This window comes from Desmodus rotundus, chromosome 2 (assembly GCF_022682495.2).
Source record: "Desmodus rotundus isolate HL8 chromosome 2, HLdesRot8A.1, whole genome shotgun sequence".
NCBI lineage: Eukaryota > Metazoa > Chordata > Mammalia > Chiroptera > Phyllostomidae > Desmodus > Desmodus rotundus.
This window is the reverse complement of record NC_071388.1, coordinates 200,588,994-200,611,315: the sequence shown is the minus strand read 5'-3', so window position 1 is coordinate 200,611,315 and position 22,322 is coordinate 200,588,994. Positions and strand designations below refer to the sequence as shown.

Here is a 22,322-nt window from a genome sequence, read left to right as displayed (position 1 = left end):
GGTTTCTGTTGCTGATCTTTGCTTTCCAAGGTACCGAGCGTGGGCTCTGTGACCTCTGTAAATGCGGAGATGCGCTGGCTATAGAGAGACCTTTCCCCCAACAAGACTGTTAGGAGAGCCGTGCTTTTCACCCTTCCTAAGGGAGCTTCCCCTCTTGTCTTTGAAGGGCCGTAGGATGGGCAAGTTGGTACTGCGGAAGGAAGGGAGCGAGGGATGCTCCTCTCCCAGGAGTAATCAGATAGCAGTCTGCACGTGCCGGGTGCTTTTCCACAGGGTTCCTGTGTCACCTCAATTCCCAGATCACTCTATCTAGATCTCTCTCCGGCTTTACCAGGAAAAAAAAAAAAAGGCACAGAGATTTCAGGCTATCTGTAAATAGCACTGAATGTTTGTCTCAACTTTAATTTTCTATTGTATTACTTTGAAAATAGAATGATGTAAAACTAAGTCTCCGTAGAAAAAAGGCAAGGCTTTAAGGAGGAAAGCTAAGAGTTTAAACATTATCAGTGTGGGGGAAATCATCTTTAGAACAGAAAATACTTGCCTACATTTTGTAATGTGTGCAGAAAGCGTTACTAACCACTTAATCTTCAGACACCCAGAACAATGAAACAAAACATTAAACTCCCAAGAATAATTTTTTTCTTTTATCAGTATTGAGAGCATTTGGGCAAGAAAGCTCATTACTAGACTTCCATTATTAAGTTGTATCAAAAATATAATAAAACTGGACATTTTCAATAAACGAAGCTCCCACTGCCTCCTCCAAGCGCACACACTGGAAACACTGTAATAAGCAAATGCAAAAAATGGAATCTGCTTAGAGGCAGCACAGCCTGTAAAAATCCCCCGGGAGCGAACACAATCTGCCAGTAGGGGCAACAGCGCAGCGCCCAGAAAGCTCTCTGATATCACAAACACTAGGAGGTTCTTGAGAATACCAGTCATCCGCACAAACTGTGAAAACAAAGTATCTGTGGTTCAAGAAAAGGTAAAACAGTCTCAGAAGATTTCCAATGAATACAAGATGAAATATTGGAACTCACAGAGGCTGTAAAACAAGTGTGTGCAAAATAGTGTCCTTAAAAGTCATAACCAGTATAGCTTTTAAATTGGGGTCTAAAAAATTCATATACTGCTCAATAAAATAAAGTATTCTCCTTGAGCATCAACTTGAAGGAAACAAAAAGAAAAAAAATTTTTTTTTTAGAAAGCAGGAGCCACCCTTTGAGCAATAACAGACTCGGTTTGGCCACGCACAAGTATGTCTCCTGCCAAGAGCCCAGTGGTCACTCTGAGCTCTTCCAAATGCTGGCCTTGCACTTCAATACAGACTTTTCTTTTTCAGCTCGCCTTGCACGTATATGAATTCATAGAATGTTGCAGAATAACACATTACTTTAGTTCTCTGCATTTTCAAGGCACTCGTGGTTTTCTGTGAATAGCGTTAAGGCTGAGAGTATACATTTATACTGCTATTTGTCCCCTAAGAAAGCCGTGGGCTTAGTATTTGGGTTTGTAGCCTCTTTGGAGCAGTGTGAGGAGCTGTACCAGCTGGTACAGCTCTTGGTTTAAGAAGAGACTATTAGGAATTCCTAAGCAGAACCACAGGGTAACTTGGAGTTGCTTCTGTTCCCATAAAAATTGAGATGAACTTCCAACTTGTCATGTCAAAGGGGTTTTGTTCAGTACCTGCACACATTTCCATGAGTTTCTTCAGCGGCCCGTGAGTGTACATGAGTCCAACAAGAATTCCGGCCAGATGCCCGGCGAAGGAAGTCCTAGGAGAGAAGGAGACCCTTTGTGAGTGAGTGTTCTGCTGCTGATTACAGCCCTCCTGTCTTCTCATTAGCCCAGCGCATGTCGATTAGTCACAGTCTGCAGGCTTTGTTCCACAGTACGTCTTTTCTGCTGAGCAGCACTTCCCTCAGTCCGAAGAACAACATTTCCTACCTTAAAAAAATAGAAGGGACAGTAAATAACAACCCTATGTGTTTAAAAGGTAATGCCATCCTTGACCAAGAGAAGCGGGCTGGCTCCTTCAGCGCCGTGGAGGCATTCTGTCAAGACAACCCATTACATTTCTCCCAGTTTTTCTCTGCGGCTCTTATCACAAAACGTAATGACATCAGTTTTCTCTGAATTAACTCTTGAACAATCCAGCCATTGTGAGGACATTATCGATCTGTATCTGCAGCAGAGCAGATAGCTGTGTTTTTACACATCACTGACCAGTGAAGCAGAGGACAGGAGAAGCTCCCGGCCCAGACGGAGGCGTCCACACACCCACCTGCAAAGTGACCTTCCGCTAGGCATCTTCATGTGTATCTTTCGGTTGCTCAGCCAAAAGACACAGGAATGTAAATTTCAAACTCGATAGATGGGTTAGGGCATTAAATTGGTTCCACTCTTCTTAAAGATAGCATCTAAGACTGGCAATCATCTATACATATAAAGTCAAGGCAAGCCCCCCTAAGTATTGCCTGAATCTGTAAAGGCATAAATGAAACAAAACCACCCCACAGGCCTCCCAGCCCCCAGCCTCTCTCTGAGCGCATCCCACACATGGCCATCAAGGACCCCCCTGAAACAGGGGGCAAGTCACGTCACTGCCATTCTGGGAAACTCAGACTTCTCTGCCGCCTGCAGTTAAGGCCTTCCGACACTTGGCCTCTCCCGCCCCTTCCCTCCACCCTCACCGTCCGCCAAATCCATTCCCCAACCAAAGCCAGACCCCCCAGGTGCTCACTGGGGACCACAAGGCTTAGCTCAGCACACTCCTGTCATAAAAATCAGGCCCCAGCTGAAGAGTCGCTCTTCCCTCCCGCTGTCTGCTTTCCCTAAAGAACAGACCCAGCCTTCTGGGTAGTAGACGTGGTGACATGCTTTCCTGTTTGCCTGTCTAGTCTCTTTCTCTCTCTTACAAACGCCTTGAGGACAGTCTTATTCATCTTGTTATGCTAAATGAGAAGCTGAAAAGAAATTTTAAAAGGTGAGGTATGTGAATACATTTCCCGGGCTTGGGGAAATGGCCGCTCACTCCAGAAGGGGGCAACTGAAAGTTATCAAGGAGCCCAAGGGGGCTCCAGGAGCACCAGGAGGTTTGTGCTTTCCACACTTCTATGACACACACCTGGGGGGGGGCCTGGCCCAGGACGGATGCTCAGACCTGTGTCACAAAATGAATGATTTCAGTGTCCCAGGGGTGGTTGCATCAGGCCAGGTGAAACCATTAGATCTCCAACTTAGAGGACTTGCTGAGCCATGGCAGTGACGAGGCTGAGGGCCAGTCACCTACACCCGAGACCTAGAACCAAAACCCATACACGACACATACCACAGCAACAGCCGAGAGAAGGAAGAGGCCCCAGAGCACAGACAAGACAGCAACGAGAAACTTCCGTTGTCTGAGGGCTCGTGGAAGACTTGCTGGCTCTCAGGGAGAAGAACAGGCCGTGGAAAACCCCCAGAGAAAAGAGGAAAGGGAGACTTCTGCAGACTGGACGGCACTGGGGCTTATCCTCACCAGCCGATTCAATCACGCCATTGTCCTAACCAGCCCCTGTCTGTGCCACACACATTGAAAAGCACACACACGCACACATGCACACACACCACACACACCAGCATTCCTTCGGCAGAGCTAGTATTTTCATAAAATGTATTTACCCCCCAGTATGTGTAATTTGATCGTGAAAATATGGGATCCAACCCTTGGTTTCCCACTTTCAGGAAAGAATAACATGTACTGTGCTTCTCTTTCACTTTTCCAAAAAATAAAATAAAATTGGGCTTATTTTATTCTACTTTTAGGCTAAATAACACACTCCAACTGGTTCTAGAAATGGCAAAGAAAGTAGTAGTTTGAGGGATACATAAAAAGAGGCCAGAATCAATTTTTTAAAATAGTAACCTCAATTTAACTGAAAAGAATAAAATAACATCAATATTTTTAAAACTTTCTAAACCAATCTTTATGGTAAATCATATAGTTATAAAAATACCATGGAAGAAAATTTCCATTTAAAACCCCAACCTATCAAACAATCAATCTTGGATTTCACTTACAATTTAGAATACAACACAGTTCAATGAATTCCTTATCTCTCTAAAGGGGTCTGTAGAAGTTTTAGTTAAATCTAATTGTCCTAATACAATTGTGAATCACCAGGAAAGGGAGGCTAAGAGACCAGAGACCATACTGTATTATCCTCCAATATTCAGCATTTTCCACAAAAGGACCATCTCAAAACACTAGCCATCCTTATTATTTCATTTCAGCTCTATAAAGGTATTCTTTTTTTTAAAAAAAATATAAAGGTAGGAAGAGATTATTATCTTATTCAATCCAAATTGAGAATCTCTCAATATTTCACATAAAAAGGGAGGGTTCTATCAATAAAAAAGGAAGTATATGCTCATTTTAAGAGGTATATTAACTTTCTCCACGCCCTCAGTAACCTTTTGACAAAGGAGCACCCTTCGCCCTCTGAGAGATACCCTTGACCCCTGCCCTGGGCGGGAAGTGGAAATGGAATTGGGGACTGTCTTCTCCCCAGCAGAACTGGAATTAGCACACTTTACACCTGCCCCTGGCAGTACTGCAGAGGCACGGGAGAATTGGGGGGTGGGGGTACAGGGAAGACATCTGCGAGCTCATCTGAGAGCTCTAATCAGTGGCTCGGACGTACCTTCACATGGAACAGCTTTAGAAACAGATTGTGTTATTATGATCATAATCACACATGCAAAACAGACCTTTTAACGTTTGAGGTGTGTGAGGGGCCCTGTGCCTTCACAGCAGCCCCCCAGTAGGTGCAGGCTACTCGGTTCTACCTAGAAGGTGACACCTTAGGAACAGCTTCCTCTAGACCTTACTAGGACGGAGGCCCAGACTGAGGATTTCGTTACAGCCTGCACCCTCTATCCTAAGTCAAATTCCTCAGGGACAGAACCACCCTATTCAACTTTACATTCGTGGCCACACCCGAGGCAGGAAACGGCCTGACGCTACACTCCTAAATGACTACTGAACACGTGGAGGAGTGGAATTAAAATTACACATAAAAGGCATGTATCTAACAAATACTACAACTGCAGTATAAAAACACAAGTTGCATATGGTCACCAGCTAAGAGCTGTATCAGTAGAAAATTTCACTGGGAAAAATAATAATTGAACTTAACTCCCCGCCGCCTTAGACAACAAATGTGCTCAATTCATGAAACAGTAGCACTGAACGTATTACTGTGCCTCAAATTGGCCACTTAGAAGCTTTACTTCTTCTGACCACTCGACATTGACTCTCTTTAGAAACTCGTAACAGCTGCCGTCCAACGCTGACTGTGACAGTGACAGGCACAGGGGCCCAACACATCACCATGGCTTTGGCTGGCCGCCCCAGGCTGCGCCACACGGACCACAATGAGGGGAAAGTCATCTGCCCGGGGCCTCGAGAGTTCCACAAATAGGGGACCTCCCCAATATCCAACCTCAGGCCATCGAATCTTAACCTCAGAGCATGCGTCGATGTAATCTCATCTTAACAGGGGCCAATACCTTAACCCAGTAGCTCTCAACGTCTTCAGGGGCTAAGCCCCTTGGCGTGTCCAATGAAAGACAGCCACGAGTCCTGTCTGCGGAGAAACTACACACGCACGAAATAATTTTAAGAAGTTCTCAGACGGCTGCAATTCCATCCGAGGACTTCTCATTAAAAACCCTTGCCTGAAGGGAGGGGATGGCCACAAACAGGAGAATTTCAGACAACAAGCGGCAACTCTGAGTAGTTAGATCCTCAACTGGAAAAAACATTTCATCTGTGCTCAAGCCGGAACAGGGAGACAGCCGTTCACTTAGATCACTGGCGTTTCTGAGCTCGTCGCTCTGTAGCGGTGTGACCTGCTGCTGAGCTGGAGTCCCTTCCTGCTAGGACCCCACTTCTACGATTTCTTTCAGTTAAAGGCCGAGGGTGGAAAACTCTGCTGGTCTTTGTGTGTCCAAAACGGTCTTTATTTCCGTTCCCTGTTTTGATGATAAATACAGGCTCTACAGACGCCGCTGAGAAACGTCAGCCCGACCGCCATTCCTCTGTAGGCAATCTGGCTTTCCTCTCCGCTTTTAAGATTTTCTCTTTCTTTTGGACATGCTGTCGTTATACCACAACCATCCCAGTGGTCGATGTGCTGTATTTGCCCTCCTTGACATCTGCTGTGCTTTCTCCCTCTGAGGTCCTGCTACAGTTCTGAAGAACTGCAGAAAGTGATTGTTTTCGTCCTGGGGACCTCCAGATAGGCAGTACTGCACACCTCCCAACACGGACAGGGGCTCATTATTTGTTTACGGGGGGGGGGGGGGGGGGGGAGGAAAGTTAAAATCAAATCAATATTGCTACACATTACTTCTAAGGGATACTGAGGGCAAAAAGGTAATTTTGGAACAAAACTAAGATTAAGATATTATTGCGGCTTATACATCAGTTATATCTCAGAGCTGGAAACCAAGATAGTGTGGGTTTCAGGCATGCAAACTGCATGCCGAATCTCTGACCCCCAACACACAGTGTTCCTTCCTCCCATGCCGGGATCAGCTGATGCTCACTCCCCTGAACGGCAATTTGTGAGGCTGGGCTAAGTGGTTATGCAAAACGTTCCTACTCACACGTGTCACATTGAAGACTCAAAAGCTAAAGCAATGATTGAAAGCTGTGACAGCTATAAAGGCCCTCCTCTAATAAATGGCAAATTCTTTCCACAGTTGGAGAGGCTGCCCTCTTAGGCATAGCTCAGAAAGCAGCAAATGTATTACTCTAAGACAATCTCCCAATGTATGCAGAGAAGATGACCTCTTTAAGGATGGAACTTGATGGAGACACAGTGTTGGACAGGTAAGAGAACAGGTAAGGTATGGGGCAGTCAGCTAGAGGTAGCTTGTTGTAGCAGTGCCCAACCTTTTTGGCCCCAAGGACCGGTATCATGGAAGACAATTTTTCTTGGTGGGCAGGGAGACAGGAGGCAGAGACACTCACTCCTGCTGTGAGGCCCAGTTCCTAATAGGCCATGGACTGGTGCCAGGACCGGTGCCAGGGTTGGGGGACCAGTGGCATATTGTCTTGTACATCCCATAATTTCCTCCTGTATGAGCACGTCCTACCAGGGAGGGACTGAGCTGATCAGAACTTCTACAGCTCGGGTGTCTTCATAAATGGTCCCCAGCTAACGTCACGGCCACAAGTGGTGGCGAGAATTTTTCAGGTTACTGAATATTAATGCCACTAGGAAAGATCTTGACAGGATAGCTTCTTCCCAAGGGAAACTCTTCTCAAACTGTCTTCTACCCTCGATGCTTTCTTCGGCCACAACGGCTTCGTGCATCTCTGGCGATGGCAGTTTGGGAGGAAACTGGTCTGCGTGTTCTCTGTCTTCACCACATCTCCCTCAGGATCCCCTCCTGCCACCTTTGACCACAGAAGTAAAATCTAGCCCCCTCCCCATAATATATTCCCCCAAAGGTAGCTGTATCAGCAATGCAACCTCTACCATCCATGCTGATTTATTAAACATGGCACCAACCTCAGGCACAGGGCTGGATGCTGAGCACTGGTGTTTACTTAAGTCCCAGACAGACATGATCTGGACAAAAAACAAGGCCACTGAGAAGGTAGAAGCAGCCGCTTTGCAAAAGAACTTCCTAGATAAAAGCCATTCCTTGGTGCTCAGTGCCATGTCCTCCGGGCTGGCAGCAAGGCAACTCCATGAGTAGGGCAAGGAGGCAGCATTCGTCCACCGAACAAGTGTTCACTGACTACCACGTACCGCAGACAGACACGGGCACTGCCTTATGGAGCTTGTGCTCTAGCAGGAGAAACACACGCACACATACGCAATGGCTGTGACAAGCGGTAAAGTAGCAAAGAGAGACCGCTTTCTCTGGAGCGGGCTGGGCTGGCCCCGTAAGGGGCGCTGAAGGCAACAGCCACAGGATTGGAGCTAGTGTGCCCCGAGGTGAGGGTGGGAGCCTCTGGTGGGAAAAGCACACAGGGAAGAGCTGTGAGGCCATGAAGAACCTGGTGTTTTAAAAGCACTGACATAGTGATTAGGTGGCTGGAGCCTAGTCAGCAAGGGGTAAGGACACAGGGCATGGCCTGCGATGAATCTGGAAAGAGAGGCCAATGTCAGAGCCCATACAGGCCTATGCGCCCTGGGAAGGAGTCTGATGTTTTCCAAGTCCAGTGAGCGGCCAATGGAGAATGTTAAAGAGTGGTCTATTCTGTCTGCTGGGGGAACAGTCTCTGAGAGACAAGAATGAGCAGAGTGAGCAGGAGACCAGTGCGGTGGCTGATGCGGTCAGGTGAACGGCGGTGTCAGCTTGGCAGAGGCTGGTGGCGGCAGAGGTGGAGAAAAGTGGATGGCTCGGTGTCTGTTCGCCAGTGAGGATGAAAGGACTTGCTGATGGATTCCAGGTGGGGGTGAAGGAAAGGGAGAAACCGAGGCTTCTGGCTTGTGCAACGGGAGGGATGATGGAACCACTTACGTGGTGCGAAGAGAACTCAAGAGCTCAGTGCTGACGTGTTTGCCTTGAGATGCCTGCAGGACGAGTGAACAGAGATATCTGGGAGAGTACTCAGTAGGCAGCTGGGTACTAAGTGGGAAACTGAGAGGAGGAGTGATGCAACGTATTACTCCCGTAGCTCATCTGACTCCTAGAATATGTGTGTATATAATATACTACAATGTCATGTCTATCTACCTATAACACAGAATACATTATATACACACGAACATACACATCTGAGAACAAGATTTAAGGAAAGTAACAGATAACGTGGCAGGGGGTAACATTCACATTTCTAATTTCCAAACCTCTGGTAACAGTGTTTTAGGAACTTCATTACTATTATTATTTCGTCAGAACGGAATCCGAGCAAGGCTCTTACGTAAAGAACAGAATTTCTCTCATCAGTGTGGTGGATATGCATTTTTGTTGTTGTTGTTGTTGTTGGGGTGAGTTGTTAAGAACGCTTCTCCCACCTGCCACACGCAGGTGGCTTTAAATAGCACTCCGGATGAAAATCCGAACCAGCAGCTTCGTCGTACCACCAAGCTGCTTTAGAGTCTTGTTGTTACTCATATCTCCTTCAGAACTAAATGACAGGTTGTGCCAAGTTAAAGAAAGCGCAGGCAAGTGAAACTGTACGCGACACAGATGAACCAGAACCTTTCCAAGCGTGCACTTAGTTGGGCCACAGACATTAAGGACTCAGTTCAACACTGTGAGGACGGTATCCTCCCTCATTGGACACTCCATACCACCAGACACAGCCTGGAGTCCCGTTCCCACACCTTCTGTATGCACTGTGTCCCGTTCCCACACCTTCCGTATGTACTGTGCAGGAGGCTCCGCTGGCCAAAACTACCCCACGCCCCCGCGCCACTCCACGCCCCCCCACCCCCTGCCCCAGCCCTCGGGAGGATCTAGGAAAGTGGCTATGAGCACACACACTGGACTTGGATCGCCCAGGCGTCGTGAGTCTTCAACAGCTCTCACCCTGGCCACAGCCTTCGCTCCAGCTTCTTCCTGGCTTGGCCGGCCTTGGCCTGCCCCAGCCTGCTGTCACCACCACGCAGCAGGCACGGGCTCTCACGTGCAAGCCCGACACCACTCCGTGTGCCTTCTGGTAGCTCCCCAGGGTTTCCATGATAAAATACAAGCAAGTGGGTTATACCCACCATGCACCGCTGCCTGCCTCTTTAGCCTTCTCTCTCCACTGCCAGCCCCACACCCTACACCACCCCAAGTTTCAGCCCTCCGCAAAAGCCATTTTGGACTTCTGCCCTTTAGGACTCTGCATGTACTAAGCTCCGCCCTCCAATCACCCTGCTAAGCCCCAGGCAAACAGCCTTCCAGATCACACTCGGCCAGTGCTCTCCCTGAGGACAGGCGGGGGCTCCTCCCGGCTCCCCTAGCATTCTGCTCCTTCCTCGTCTGCTGATTTGTCTGCCATCACCCTGCTGCTTAATCTAGTGGCTCTCAACCCTGTCATCCTCAAGGGCCCCTCAAACCCAAATATTTTGTAATGCTCCCTCGATTTTCTTGAAATGAGATTTATAAATAGCACACCTACACCCATACTTTTGAAAACACAGGCACAACCACACATCCAATCTCAACTCCACATAATGCCCTGGCTGAAACAATAAGAAAAATATTTTAAAGATGACAGAATAAGGTGCTATAAATGATAATTGCTCAGGCACAACACCATCAGAGGACTCGACAGTGGCCTCTGCCCGCAGCTACGCACAGCACCTGCCTGACGCAAGGGTAACAAATGCAGGTGGACAGAGATGGGCTTTCTGTGGCTCAGACACCACACGCAGGGTTCCTTCGGTGACATAATTTTCTGTGCGGGTGAGCAACTTTTGACTCCAAATAAAACGAAGTAAAATTTTCCCTTGAGTTGCATTTATAAATCAATTTACAATTTTCCTGGAAAAGTCACTGTATATTAAATCCATGCCAAATTAAAAAAAAAAGAAAAGAAAGAAAATCTGTGTTTATATGAAAAACACAATTAGGTTTTAGGCTCAGATAATCACAAACAGCTTTTCACCTACATAAATGTTCTTCCAACAGGTTGGGGGGCGGGAGGGGGAGGCTGCAGGCCCAGTCCTGTTGTAGGGGGCTGTCCTGCACACTGGAGGACCCTAGTACCTCTGGCCCCTGCCCACCAAATGCCAGTAGCACCCCCGCTATCATTATGACTAAAAACAACCCTGCAATTTTGCAAAATCCTTCCTGGGGACCAAGCTGGAAAAACCACTGGCTCAAGCACACAGCAAATGCTTATTAAATGTCTGTTGAGTCGATGACCTCTAATCATTAGGCCTCAAAATTATTTCTTGTCAAAGTACTTCTCATGTGACTACACGATGCACAAATTCCAAGGATTCCAAGTAAATCTACAACATCTTGAACTGATATGCAAGAGCACTTCCCACCACAACTGAGACGCACATGGGGAGTCAGAATATTTGAAAGAGGCTGTGCTCACTCCCACAGTGCACGGCGGCAGAATAAATGCAACTTGGCACGTGAAAAACGCTCTGCCATCTGCTATTACTATAGATGAAAATATTTCTGGATACCACATGAATGATTATTTGCATATCACCTCCAGCAAGTAAATATAAAATGAAAGAGGAGTTGGATTGTTTATAGCCTGATTTCGGTGTGTGCTAGATGTTACGAAGCAAAGAGATGTTCCTGGGAGCTGAGCCTTTGAAGGCATTTTTGGAAGCAGTGTTGTGACTGGAAATCCCATGGCCCTGTGGCAGCCGGGCTCTCTGAGGTTGCAGTCACTTAAGATTGGCTTGTGACCTGGATGAATGGGAGCTTATCACAGGGATACCCAAGGGGGAAAGGGCAGCAGCGAACAGTCTCAACTGTGAACTGTGGAAATGACTTCTAACCTTGCCCTGTACCCAGAGCAGCACAAACACACGGGCTGCCGCTGCCAGGCTATAGTCTTGCCCCTCTGGTTCTCGATGCTGGCTGCACATTAACATCTCTCAAAGAGGTCTGGGAATCACAGCTCCTTGGACTGTACTCCCAGAAATCCTGTAAACAATGCTCTGGGGTGGGACAGACCCTGGCATTGTTCTGTTTGTTTGGCTGTTTTCTGGTTTTGCTGTTTTTAATTCTCCAAGTGATTTGTAACGTGGTGAGGTTGAGCGCCATCGATCGTAACTCAGAGTTCAGATGCTCACGGTGCGATTTCGGCTGCCGTAGTAGGCCAATAGGAAAAATCACTGTGTCGGCAATACTCTTCACCCTATCAATCCCCCCACAGGAGGGACATCTGTTTCCCTTCTCGGTAAATTGGTCTTAATATACTCAACTGTAATGCCGCGAAAGAGTAAGTTTAGCTTTGAAAATTCACACAAGGAAACATATGAACTTACTTCAAAAGATTTACAAGTTCTTTGGACTTATAAAAACCTGATAACTCAGCTAGCGTGTCCCACAGCCAAGAAAGTCACATGGGCACTGCTGAAGACGACAACAGCAGAGAGTCAGGGTAATCCCTGGATCCCTGGATCCAACACAAGGATTGGGAAACAAAACTAGATCAAAAAGTTAGCCCATCATCTCAGAAAAATTAAATTCTACCATGGCTAAGTCTGGTCTGAATCAAAACTTTGGCCAAGAATGCCCCACTGACTGTACGACTGAGAGACCTGGGCATGGCACGGACATCAGACACTGTCTGCAGCGTTTGCTAGTATGCCTGGGGAGCACAGTTCATGGTAAACGAGAGCACAGGACCACCAGCAACACGGTTCCAAACGCTGCCCAACAGAGCAGCATCTGTTTGCACAATGCACCTGCTTGGCTGAACGTCTGGAAACAAAAGTAACCCGAATAAAGCCACGAGACCCATATGGACTCATCTCAGAGCACAGTCACCTTCAAAGAAACACAGCCCCACCTCCAATGGAGAACTAATGGCAGCCAGAGCAGAGGCACAGACCTGCACTTGGCCAAAAGATACATCTGGTATCTACTCTTTAGACTCTAGTGATGATGAGAACCCAATGACGTAGTGGCAACAAGCGTCCATCCAGTTCTCAGAGATGCTCCAGGCCAGTAGTTTAGTACTCTCAACAAATCCAAAGCCACCTGATATCCTCCCAGTGAGTCCTTTTGGGTTTAAGTTTGCCAGAGCTGATTGCTACTATTTTCAACCAAGGATCCCAGCTGGTAGGGTACAGAAGGATGCTGAGGAAATAAAGTATTTTGCCATGTATCATGTGCTCCCATGTATAACGCACACCCACAGTTTTGTGCATGTTATACACGGGATTATTATACCCATCATTATAGCCATGGTATGTAATCATTCTGCCCATGTATAATGCACATCCTTATTTTTCCCTCAAAGTTTTGGGCAAAAAAGTGTGCATTGTACACGGCAAAATACGGTAAGTAATTCTATTTCTGGAATTTCTCTTCTTGGGATGATGTGAGATAGGAGCTGTTGGCCAACTCTTTCACCATGTGGACAGAACTTCCCTGTTGAGAAAGCCTGAAGCCAAAGACCCAAGTCAGCTGTGCCCAGCCTCCTGACCCACAAACACAATGAGATCATAAGTGTGTGCAGCTTAAAGTCACGGCATTTGGTACAACCTGTTACACAGCAATAGATGACTAATACAAAAGCCAATATAGGAAAAAATAAGAGCCGAGATACAGAGACAGAATCCTGATGATATTCAATATTGCTTGAACCCTTGACTCCCATATCAGCAGTCTTTGAAATCCTGAAGTGCACCAGTGGAAATTTTAATGATATAACCTTATTTATTTATTTATTTATTTATTTATTTTTGATCAAGTAGCTTTGAACTGGGTTTCTTCAAACTGTAAGCAAAAGAATCTTGACTTAGGTGTCCAAGATGACAGAGGCCATGTAGAACCAACAGATTGCAAAGTCTCAAAGAATTCTGATATGCACTATTTCAGCCCCAGTGCAGGCTAGAAGACTCCAGGTTGGATGCGGACTTGAGGATTCTGGTCAAAGAGTCAAAACAAATGTTACCACATTGAAGCGATACTAAGCCAGGTGTTCAAGTCACTGAGTTAATTCCCAGATTGTGCACCCACATAGTAGAGAGAGCTCTACTACTCATGTGTCGGGGATAATAAAAATATTATTATAAGAAAATACATATAAAAGTGTTCCATATGATACCTGATACAGATATTAAGCAAAATGTGAGTAAAAATCCAGATATCTTACATTTTTTAGAAAATAAAGTACTCGGTCACTTTCTCTATTAAAGAGCTTTTGAAACCCACGGACACTTTACTCAGTAAGCTGTTCGCAAATGCTTCCAAGGGGATGAAGGGCTCACGTGATTCTGAGAAAGCAGGATGTGCTCTGACTGGCTCGAGCTTTATCAGCCATTCTCTGGTGCCCACAGAAGACAGCTCAGGGGCACTAAAGGGGTGGCCGCTCCTCCAACAAGCCCGTCACTGATTTCTGGACTTCCCTTGTGTTACCTTTTAAACCCTCCCGACCGGCCCATGAGATGGGTACTGTTACTGGTCCCATTCTACAGGCGAGGGTCTGAGGTTGGAGAGAGAACATAGGAGTGGCAGCCAACAAAAGCGTTTTAAGAGAGGAAGTGGTCAGTCTTGAGTGCATCCCCCGCTTTCCCTCCCTGACAGATACACCTCCTGCCTTTGCTCGGCCACTGTACATGGGCAAAGTAGAATTAGGCTATATAATCTGCAAGTGAGGAATATGAGAACTGACCCCAAAAATATGACGAGCAGCAATACAATGATCCGTGTAACACAGTCCAACGACACAGTGGATGAAGCTGGGACCCACGAAACACTTCCAAATGATGGAATAACCTACCCTGATTGCATCCTCAATGAGATCTTTCAAAAAATATTTGCCTTCTTCAAATCTACAAAAAGACTTGCTTCACCCTGACAAGGGTGGCTCAGTGGGTTAGGTTTCATCCCACACCGTGAAAGGTCGCGGGTTCTATCCCTGGTCAGGGCACATGCCTGGGTTGTGGGTTCAGCCCCAGGTTGGGGTGTGTATGAGAGGCAACTGATCGATGTTGCTCTCCCTCTCTTTCTCCCTCCCTTCCCCTCTCCTTAAAAATACATAAATAAAATCTTTAAAACAAAAAGAGAGATTTGTTTCACCACATGGTTTTAATCTGCTTTACAATTTTCTAAGAATTTTAGTGGCCCTTGCCTCATCTAGTCCTTGTTTTACTGTAGATTCTTAGGTGAAACTTAAGAAAACTCAATTGAAACTACCATGCAAAAATCTACAAAATTCAGATCAAAAGCGGACCTCAAGCCATCATTAAAAAATAAAGACCTCTGAGGAGGATCTTAGAAGAACGTGGGGCACATACAGACTACCTCTCTCGTTAGCGGCGCAGCCCGCCTCCGCCCAGGCAGGGAGCACCAGCTCTGCCGAGTCTTGCAGAGGGAATGGGAGGAGGAGCCAGCTCTAGGTGTCTGAAACACATTACAAACAGTGTGTGCGCTGTATAATCAGCGCGCTCCAGCCGCTTGAGAGCAATCATATGCAGTGCACTCAGAGGGACAATGGAGTGGAATTTATGAATTTTAAATGAACTTTTACCATGTCTTAGGGACCATCTTTAAAATTACTGCTACAATGAAAAAAGCTTTCAACGTAATTTTCCAAGACAGGTGCCTTCACCCTTCCTGTGTCTGTCTGACTATAACCCTCCAATTACTGTGACTGTGCCTTCAGTCATTTCCCAGTCCCACAAATACACCTTAAGTCTTTCGCCATGAAAAGTGATTTAATGCCTGACTCGGAGATTCTCCGATTAGAGATTTGATAACTGCAGAACACGACTAATACCGCTATTACTAGTGTTAATCACTGACTAAGGCGAACACAACCCAGTAACAGTCATAATGATGATGAAGAAAAATTTTTTCAACCTTCAGGAAAACCACCATTCTTTACTGGCAGGAGGAAGGACTGTACACAATGCTATGTATGCATTCCGTTTTCAGCCTTTGCACATAAACAGGTTTTCCTTTGTCATTCCTTAAGAAAAGAAACGGGGGATAAGATCAGGAGAAAAATGTGTCACAGGTATGAGTCAATGAGAAATATGGCCCAGACTCATACTAATCTATCAAATAGGAGTCTTGAATTAGGCAGGAGACTCTTAATATCCCACAGTGCCGCTCACCAGCTCACTACAGGCATCCGAGGTGAGCTGCCCTCCATGCCTCTGCTGCCCTGCTTCTCATTCTGCAGTACCCAGGAGGGAAGGAGAAGGAAGGGAGCTGCCCTGCGAGTCAGCCATCAGGTTAGAGAAACCAGACAAGGCTTGATATTAGAAACCAATTTCACCACAAGGACACAGGTCGTGTCTATGCTGAAATGGCTTTGAGGCAATTCTCTAATGGGAAAATGCAAAAAATAAAATTAGTAACTGAATTTCCATCAACACTACACCGGTTACTAGTAGAAAAGATGGATCGGATGGTGTTCATTTTTAATTCATAGACTCTATTTGTATATTCAATACAAAAGAGCACAGCAAGTTTATAAAGTCATTTTTCTGCCACCTGCTTAGTACTGAATTATTTAAAACTCATTTGAAAAACACACACATACCTGACAGTTTTTAAAATACTGTTTGACAACAGCACTTTCAACATCTATAAAAGTATGTGCTAGAAAAGCAGATTCTGTGCGCGCTGTCTTTCATTAGCAGGTCCAGAGGCATTTTTACCCACCAGTGCACCACACTTCACAAAATCACTTGAGAGGAAGAGGCAATGTGACCCTTTGTTCAAGTTGAAATTGCTTGGTATGTATCATCCAGGGAATTCATACAACCCTCAAAGTAAGACTAACTGGTTCATCAAAATGTGCACACTAACAGTTACTGGAGTTATCCCTCAACAGTTACAGGATCACAAGTCCTCCACAAACTGACACTGTAACTGAGTGTTCTCTACATAAGAATTGATCGAATGCTGCACCCCTGATACTAATACAAAATGATACTGAATGTAAACAAAAAAAGAACCGAACGACAAACTCTACAACTTCTGATGCAATAGTGATGCAGCAGTAGGAATACATCAAGAAAACCCAAAAGACTTTTTAAAAATTATATAAATATTGTTTGGATCACAAAATTTACATGTTTTCCTTTAAGGAGAAAATTTGGTTTTAATAAATTAATCCAAAGCTTTAACACGTATACAGACATGTATGTACACACACAAATGGTTGTCTCTTAAAACACAAAAAGATGTCACCCCTCAAAATATACATCCTTCTAGAAGCTGACGGAGCTTCCTCCATATCTATGTTTACATTTTCTCTTTATGTCCTGTTTCAAGTTTACCTCCTAATTTCCAGAGTTAAGTTTGCCACAGGCTTGCCTACTTGATTTGTTTTTTCAAAGATAGGGCCCTTCAAGGATCAACTATCATTTTTTTTTCTTTTTAAGTTTAAATTTTACTTAATAGTATCAATTCCACTTCCTCTAATCTTTTATTTGTCACTTTTCTAGCTTCTTAAGTTCAAGAGTTTAGCTTCTTAAACTCTTAAATAGTTTAAGGCTTGAACTATTTCTGTTTAAACTGTCTCGCTCTATTATAAAAAGCATTGAAGAGTTTTTCATAGCCCACAGTTTGGGTATGGAGTCTCCTCACTGTTCGTTTCTAAAGTCTTTTTAAAAAATGTATTCTTAATCAGGGAGGTATACATATTTCCAGTGGAGTATGATTATTGGGATTGTTTTTTCTTTTGCTCAGATCTAGTTTCTAAGTCTTTTTTATTACTTGTGATCAGAGAACATGGCCTACAAAACCTCTGTATTTTTAAAGGCAGTTGAAGCTGCCTTGGTAGCCTCGCGCAGTCTGTTGGTCTCACGCAGCAGCGTGCTGCTTCTGTGTGCACAGGGGACCGGGCACCGCCAGGCGCAGAGGGGACTTCCAGCACTCTAGCCCAGCTGTCGAGATGCCTTTTCAAGTCTTCTGAAGGTTCGGTTTCCCCTTTCCTCATTTGAAGCCCAGGCTTTTTGCCTTCTAGTTCTCTACTCAGATTTTGGATCTGAGTTCTTTCCTATGTGGTCCACTCTAGCCTTCTGGAATTGGGTGAATAAACTCAGCTACTTACACTTTGCCTATTATTTTTAGTTGGGTGGCCACCCTGGCTTTATTAAAAAAAACATGTATGAATACACGTGTTGAGTCATTATGATGTGTCACATACTGTTTCAGGCACTAAGGACAAGCAGCGAACAGGACGGACAGGCAATGTACCCTTGCCCTCCTCCCAGAACTTGGGAGAGACAAGGAAGTTAGGATTCATGAAAATATGCTCCTATGTACTTATATTTTAATAACTCAATTTTCTACTGCAAATAACACATGCTCACTACAGAGAATTTGGCAAAAACAAAGAGAAAAAATGATAAATAATCCCATACCCTTACGTTAACCACTACTTATATTTTTACGTGTTTCTCTCTATTCCTTTTAGTGGCTATTCTTTCTTTGCAGGGCAGGGAAGTCAAATCACATTGAGTACAATGCTTTGTATTCTACTTTCTACTCTTACATTGAAAATTTTCCAATTCTATTACAATAATTTCTAAAAACAGCATATTACTGGTTGTATAGTATTCTATTACATCATGATTTATTAACTTATTTACCTATTATCAGACAATTATGTGGTCTCCAATTTTCTAATACTTCATGACAATAAATATGCTAGTGTCAATTTTTTCTTCATTTCTGGTTGTTTACAACTTGGATAGGTTTCTACAAAGATAATTAGTGAGTTAAAGAGTATAAACTTTTTACAGCTCTTGACTTACTAGCCACTGGCTGCCTTTTCTCCCACACTGCCCACTGACGGACTTCCCCAGAGTGCCACTGGTGCTCTTCCTGTGGTTGGTACTGCTCATCCCAAAGGTGTGATCTTCTTCATCCTATCTCTAACTTTTCTGACTTTTGTTTTGATTTATAACATACTTGGATCTAAAAAAAATTTTTTTGTTGCTTTTGCCTTCATTTAAGATTGTGTTCATTGTTTTTATGCATTTTATGCATTTCTTCCCAACTCAAGAACTGAAAATTTTCCCTCACACATTCTTAGACATTTTTCAGAGACTGTATTTAAGTCTCCTGGACATAATGTACTGACAATTTATTTGGGAGTATAGTGCGGCAAAGCTGTATCTTTACTTTCTTCCAAATGATTAAAACATTCAAGTACCATTTACTAAATAACCCTATTTTCCCTACTGATATTTTTTATATTACCTTTACTACACTGTGGCCTATTTATTTATTATTATGTTTGTGGCCCATTTCATCCTTTCTTAAAAAGTAGGAACAAAAGGGTATTTTAGAATCAAAGAACTATGGTACTACAAGGAATACAAGAGACATATATTGCTAGAAATAAAACTTGTTATTTATTTGACCTGTGTGTTATAAATGACTACGCAATTAAAATGCTCTTCTGTTGTATTCAGAGGGGAACAATGTCCACTTAAAGAGAGATAAATTAGAATCAAATTATTTTATGTCTCCTTTAAGCTAATGAGAAGCCAACTTTAAATGGGAGGAACGCTTGGCAGTCTGCAGCCTGTTCTCAGCTGGTTATCACAGAATAATTGATGTACTAATGATTTCAATTCATCGCGCAGACTGTCTGCGTTTTGCATAATTTGAACGAACCTGAATGGAAATGGAAAACGGCCCTCTTGCCTATTTGACTCCCATGACTTTTAACTAAAAATCACTTAATACAGCAGAAGAGGAAGGAGAAAATTAGCAAATATAAAGAACTTTCTATTTAAAAACATTCCTCCTTATACTGAAATGGGAAGGATTAAGTAAATACATCCGAATCTCCAGAGATGTGATTTATCATCTTATTAGTTGAGAGTGAATATTTAATTGTATAACATTTATCTCCAATAGTGTCTCCTGGAAAAAAAAATCCAAATAGGCCAAAGTGCATATTCTAAACACTCCAAAGGGAAATAAATGTGTTTTATTGTGTTCATTATTTTTTAATGAAAAAATATTAGTAAAAAAAAATCAAGTCACAATAATTGCTATATTTGGTAATTAACTTTTGAACTTAAAAATACCCTTTTTATGTAAAACATGTCACACAGACTCTTCCTCAGTTTAGTAATATGCACTTATTGATCATCTTTTAACCCAGGACAAATGATTTGTTTCAAAAAATTTTTAAAAAGTATATTTCTAAAATAACCTTCAGTCATCATTACCTGAGACATCCAATACAGCAAGCCCAAATCCTGCACCTGTCACCAAGCCACCGGAATTGATCATTAACAAGCACAGTTAGTTAAGTACAGATTAGGTAGGTGCTACCATCCACACACCCACAATTACATCACAGCATGATGGCCAATTAGTCTCAACCTGGGTAGTGAACCTTATTCCTCACAACTCTATGTGCGACGGAAAAACAGCTGCTTCCTTATTTCTACCTACTGCTCTTCTCTGTCATTCTGCACCAGCCCACTGGGCAAAGCGGACCCTAAAGAAGGTCTGGCTAATTTAAAGACAGCAGGAGTCTTCCACGCTGTTGCGCTCTGGTTGGGACGGAAATGTCTCGTGTCTACCTCTGTCTATGACATATACATTTTAAAATGAAACCACAGCAGGGCCGTCCAATTACAAAAGACAGTATGTGTTTAGACACCTAAATTAAGACTTGCTTAGGAACCACGCTATGTGGCTAATTGGACACTGCTTCTGGATCACATGAGAACAAATGAGAGGAAGTTAATGTTCATTCACATACACATTCGGGAATGATATTTTATAACTTGGAGTCAAAAATAAAACCAACTGTCACAACGACGAGGAGCTGCTATAAACTGAATTGTGAGCCTATCCAAATTCCTACGCTGAAGCCCTAATTCCCAACGTGATGTATTTGGAGATGGGGCCTTTCGGAGACAATTAGGTTTATGTGAGGTCACAAGGGTGGGACCCTGCTGATGGCATTAGTGCCCTTATAAAAAGAGACACCAGAGAGCACGACCGCTCTCTCATGCTCTCCCTCCATGCTCTATGAAGACACAGGGAGAACCCCACAAACCTCACCAGAACCTGACCACGCTGTCACCTTGACCTTGGACTTCCAGCCTCCAGAACTGGGAGAAAATACATCTCTGTTATTTAGGCCACACGATTCACAGTATTTTTGTCATGTCAGCCCAAGCTAAAACAGGAGTCTGAGGAGATATGAAGACTAACTGTTATGTGCCATCCCAGGTGAGAAAAAAGACATGAGGTCAAAACTAGGGAAACCTGGATAATGTATGGATTTTAGCTAATAATAATGTCAATATTGGCCCACTAATTATAACAAACATACCATACTAATGTTAAGACAAAAATTACGTGAGACTTGCTGCAGGTTATATGGGAGCTTTCTGTTTATTTTCCCAATTTTTCTGCAAATGTGAAATGCTTCTAAATATAAAATTTATTTAAAATGCACACATAAATAAACCCTATGGCTTCAACCTCCCCGAAAACAATCCATCATATCATTTCTTTATTTTTAATGAAAGACTTTCTGTTCATAGCAGTTTAGAATATATCATTATCTATTAACAACAGCAAAAAATTCCCCATAAGCATTGTCTAAGTTATTATTTATAGAGCCTGAGATTGTACTTTGTACTTAAGGTCTCTTACTATATATATAATTTAGTAAGAAGAACCTCTTGGAATTTAACGTCACCATCATTAACACCAAACAAGTACAGCTTCTTGAAAATACAGAGGGCACACACCGGGAAGCACAACGTACTAAAAAAATTGTCCCATTTCACTAATAAAAGACCTGTAAATGACAGCAATAAAATAATTTTGTTGCACACAAGATTTCTTTAAAATGTAAGGGAACATTTAGAATGCCCAGGAAGTGCGGAATTGGGCGCTTTCATATGCTGTTGGCAGGTAACATACACAAGGTCTGTCTGGAAAAACTCCAACCATTGTTAAGATAATGAGACAGGTTTGCACAACACCAGTGTAACCTGGCAGCCAAGGAGACTGGACCGGAAAGCGCACGTGTGAACTATGACTTCACTGCACAGGTGGGGGGCGTGGCAGTAGACGGCATTGAGTGAGCATGTGTACTGTGTGGCTGTTGCATTCAGAATGACTGAGCAAGTAGAACAATGAATCTGCATCAAATTTTGCATTAGGCTTTAACATTCCCCTGCAGAAACTATTTGTACCATTCAGAAGGCCGCAGCTACGGGCAACTGGTGGTTGGCAGCTTCATCGCCACAGTGTGCCCACTCATGTGTCACATCTCCTGCAGAGTTTTTTTGTGAAACATCAAATCACCCAGGTGACTCAGCCCCTCCACAGCCCACAGTTGGCACCCTATGACTTTTGGCTTTTTCCAAAAGTAAAATCACCTTTGAAAGGGAAGAGATTTCAGACTGATGATAAGATTCAGGAAAATACGATGGAGCAGCTGATGGCGATTGGGAGAACTGGGTGAGGTCCTGAGGTGCCTACTTTGAAGGGGACTGAGGTGTCATTGTCCTGTGTACAGTGTTCCTTGTATCTTGTATCTTCTTCAGTAAATGTCTCTATTTTTCATAGTACACAGCTGGGCACTTTCTGGACAGACCTCGTTTTACAAGGAGCCGTGTGAATAGTTCAAACATGTAGCCTATGATTCTACAGTTGGGAATCTAGTT

At 43.9% G+C, this 22,322-nt stretch overlaps 1 protein-coding gene across 6 annotated transcripts in view; it reads right to left on the bottom strand.

The window, feature by feature from the left end:
• The window catches only part of RHBDD1 (rhomboid domain containing 1), a 111,029-nt gene that overhangs the window by 54,026 nt on the left and 34,681 nt on the right, over positions 1-22,322 (bottom strand). For all 6 annotated transcript variants that reach the window (XM_071220728.1, XM_024564282.4, XM_045198442.2 and 3 more), the window contains one exon: positions 1,693-1,781. In XM_071220728.1, coding sequence (XP_071076829.1) covers positions 1,693-1,781 — 89 coding nt within the window. The remainder of the gene's footprint in view (positions 1-1,692; positions 1,782-22,322) is intronic.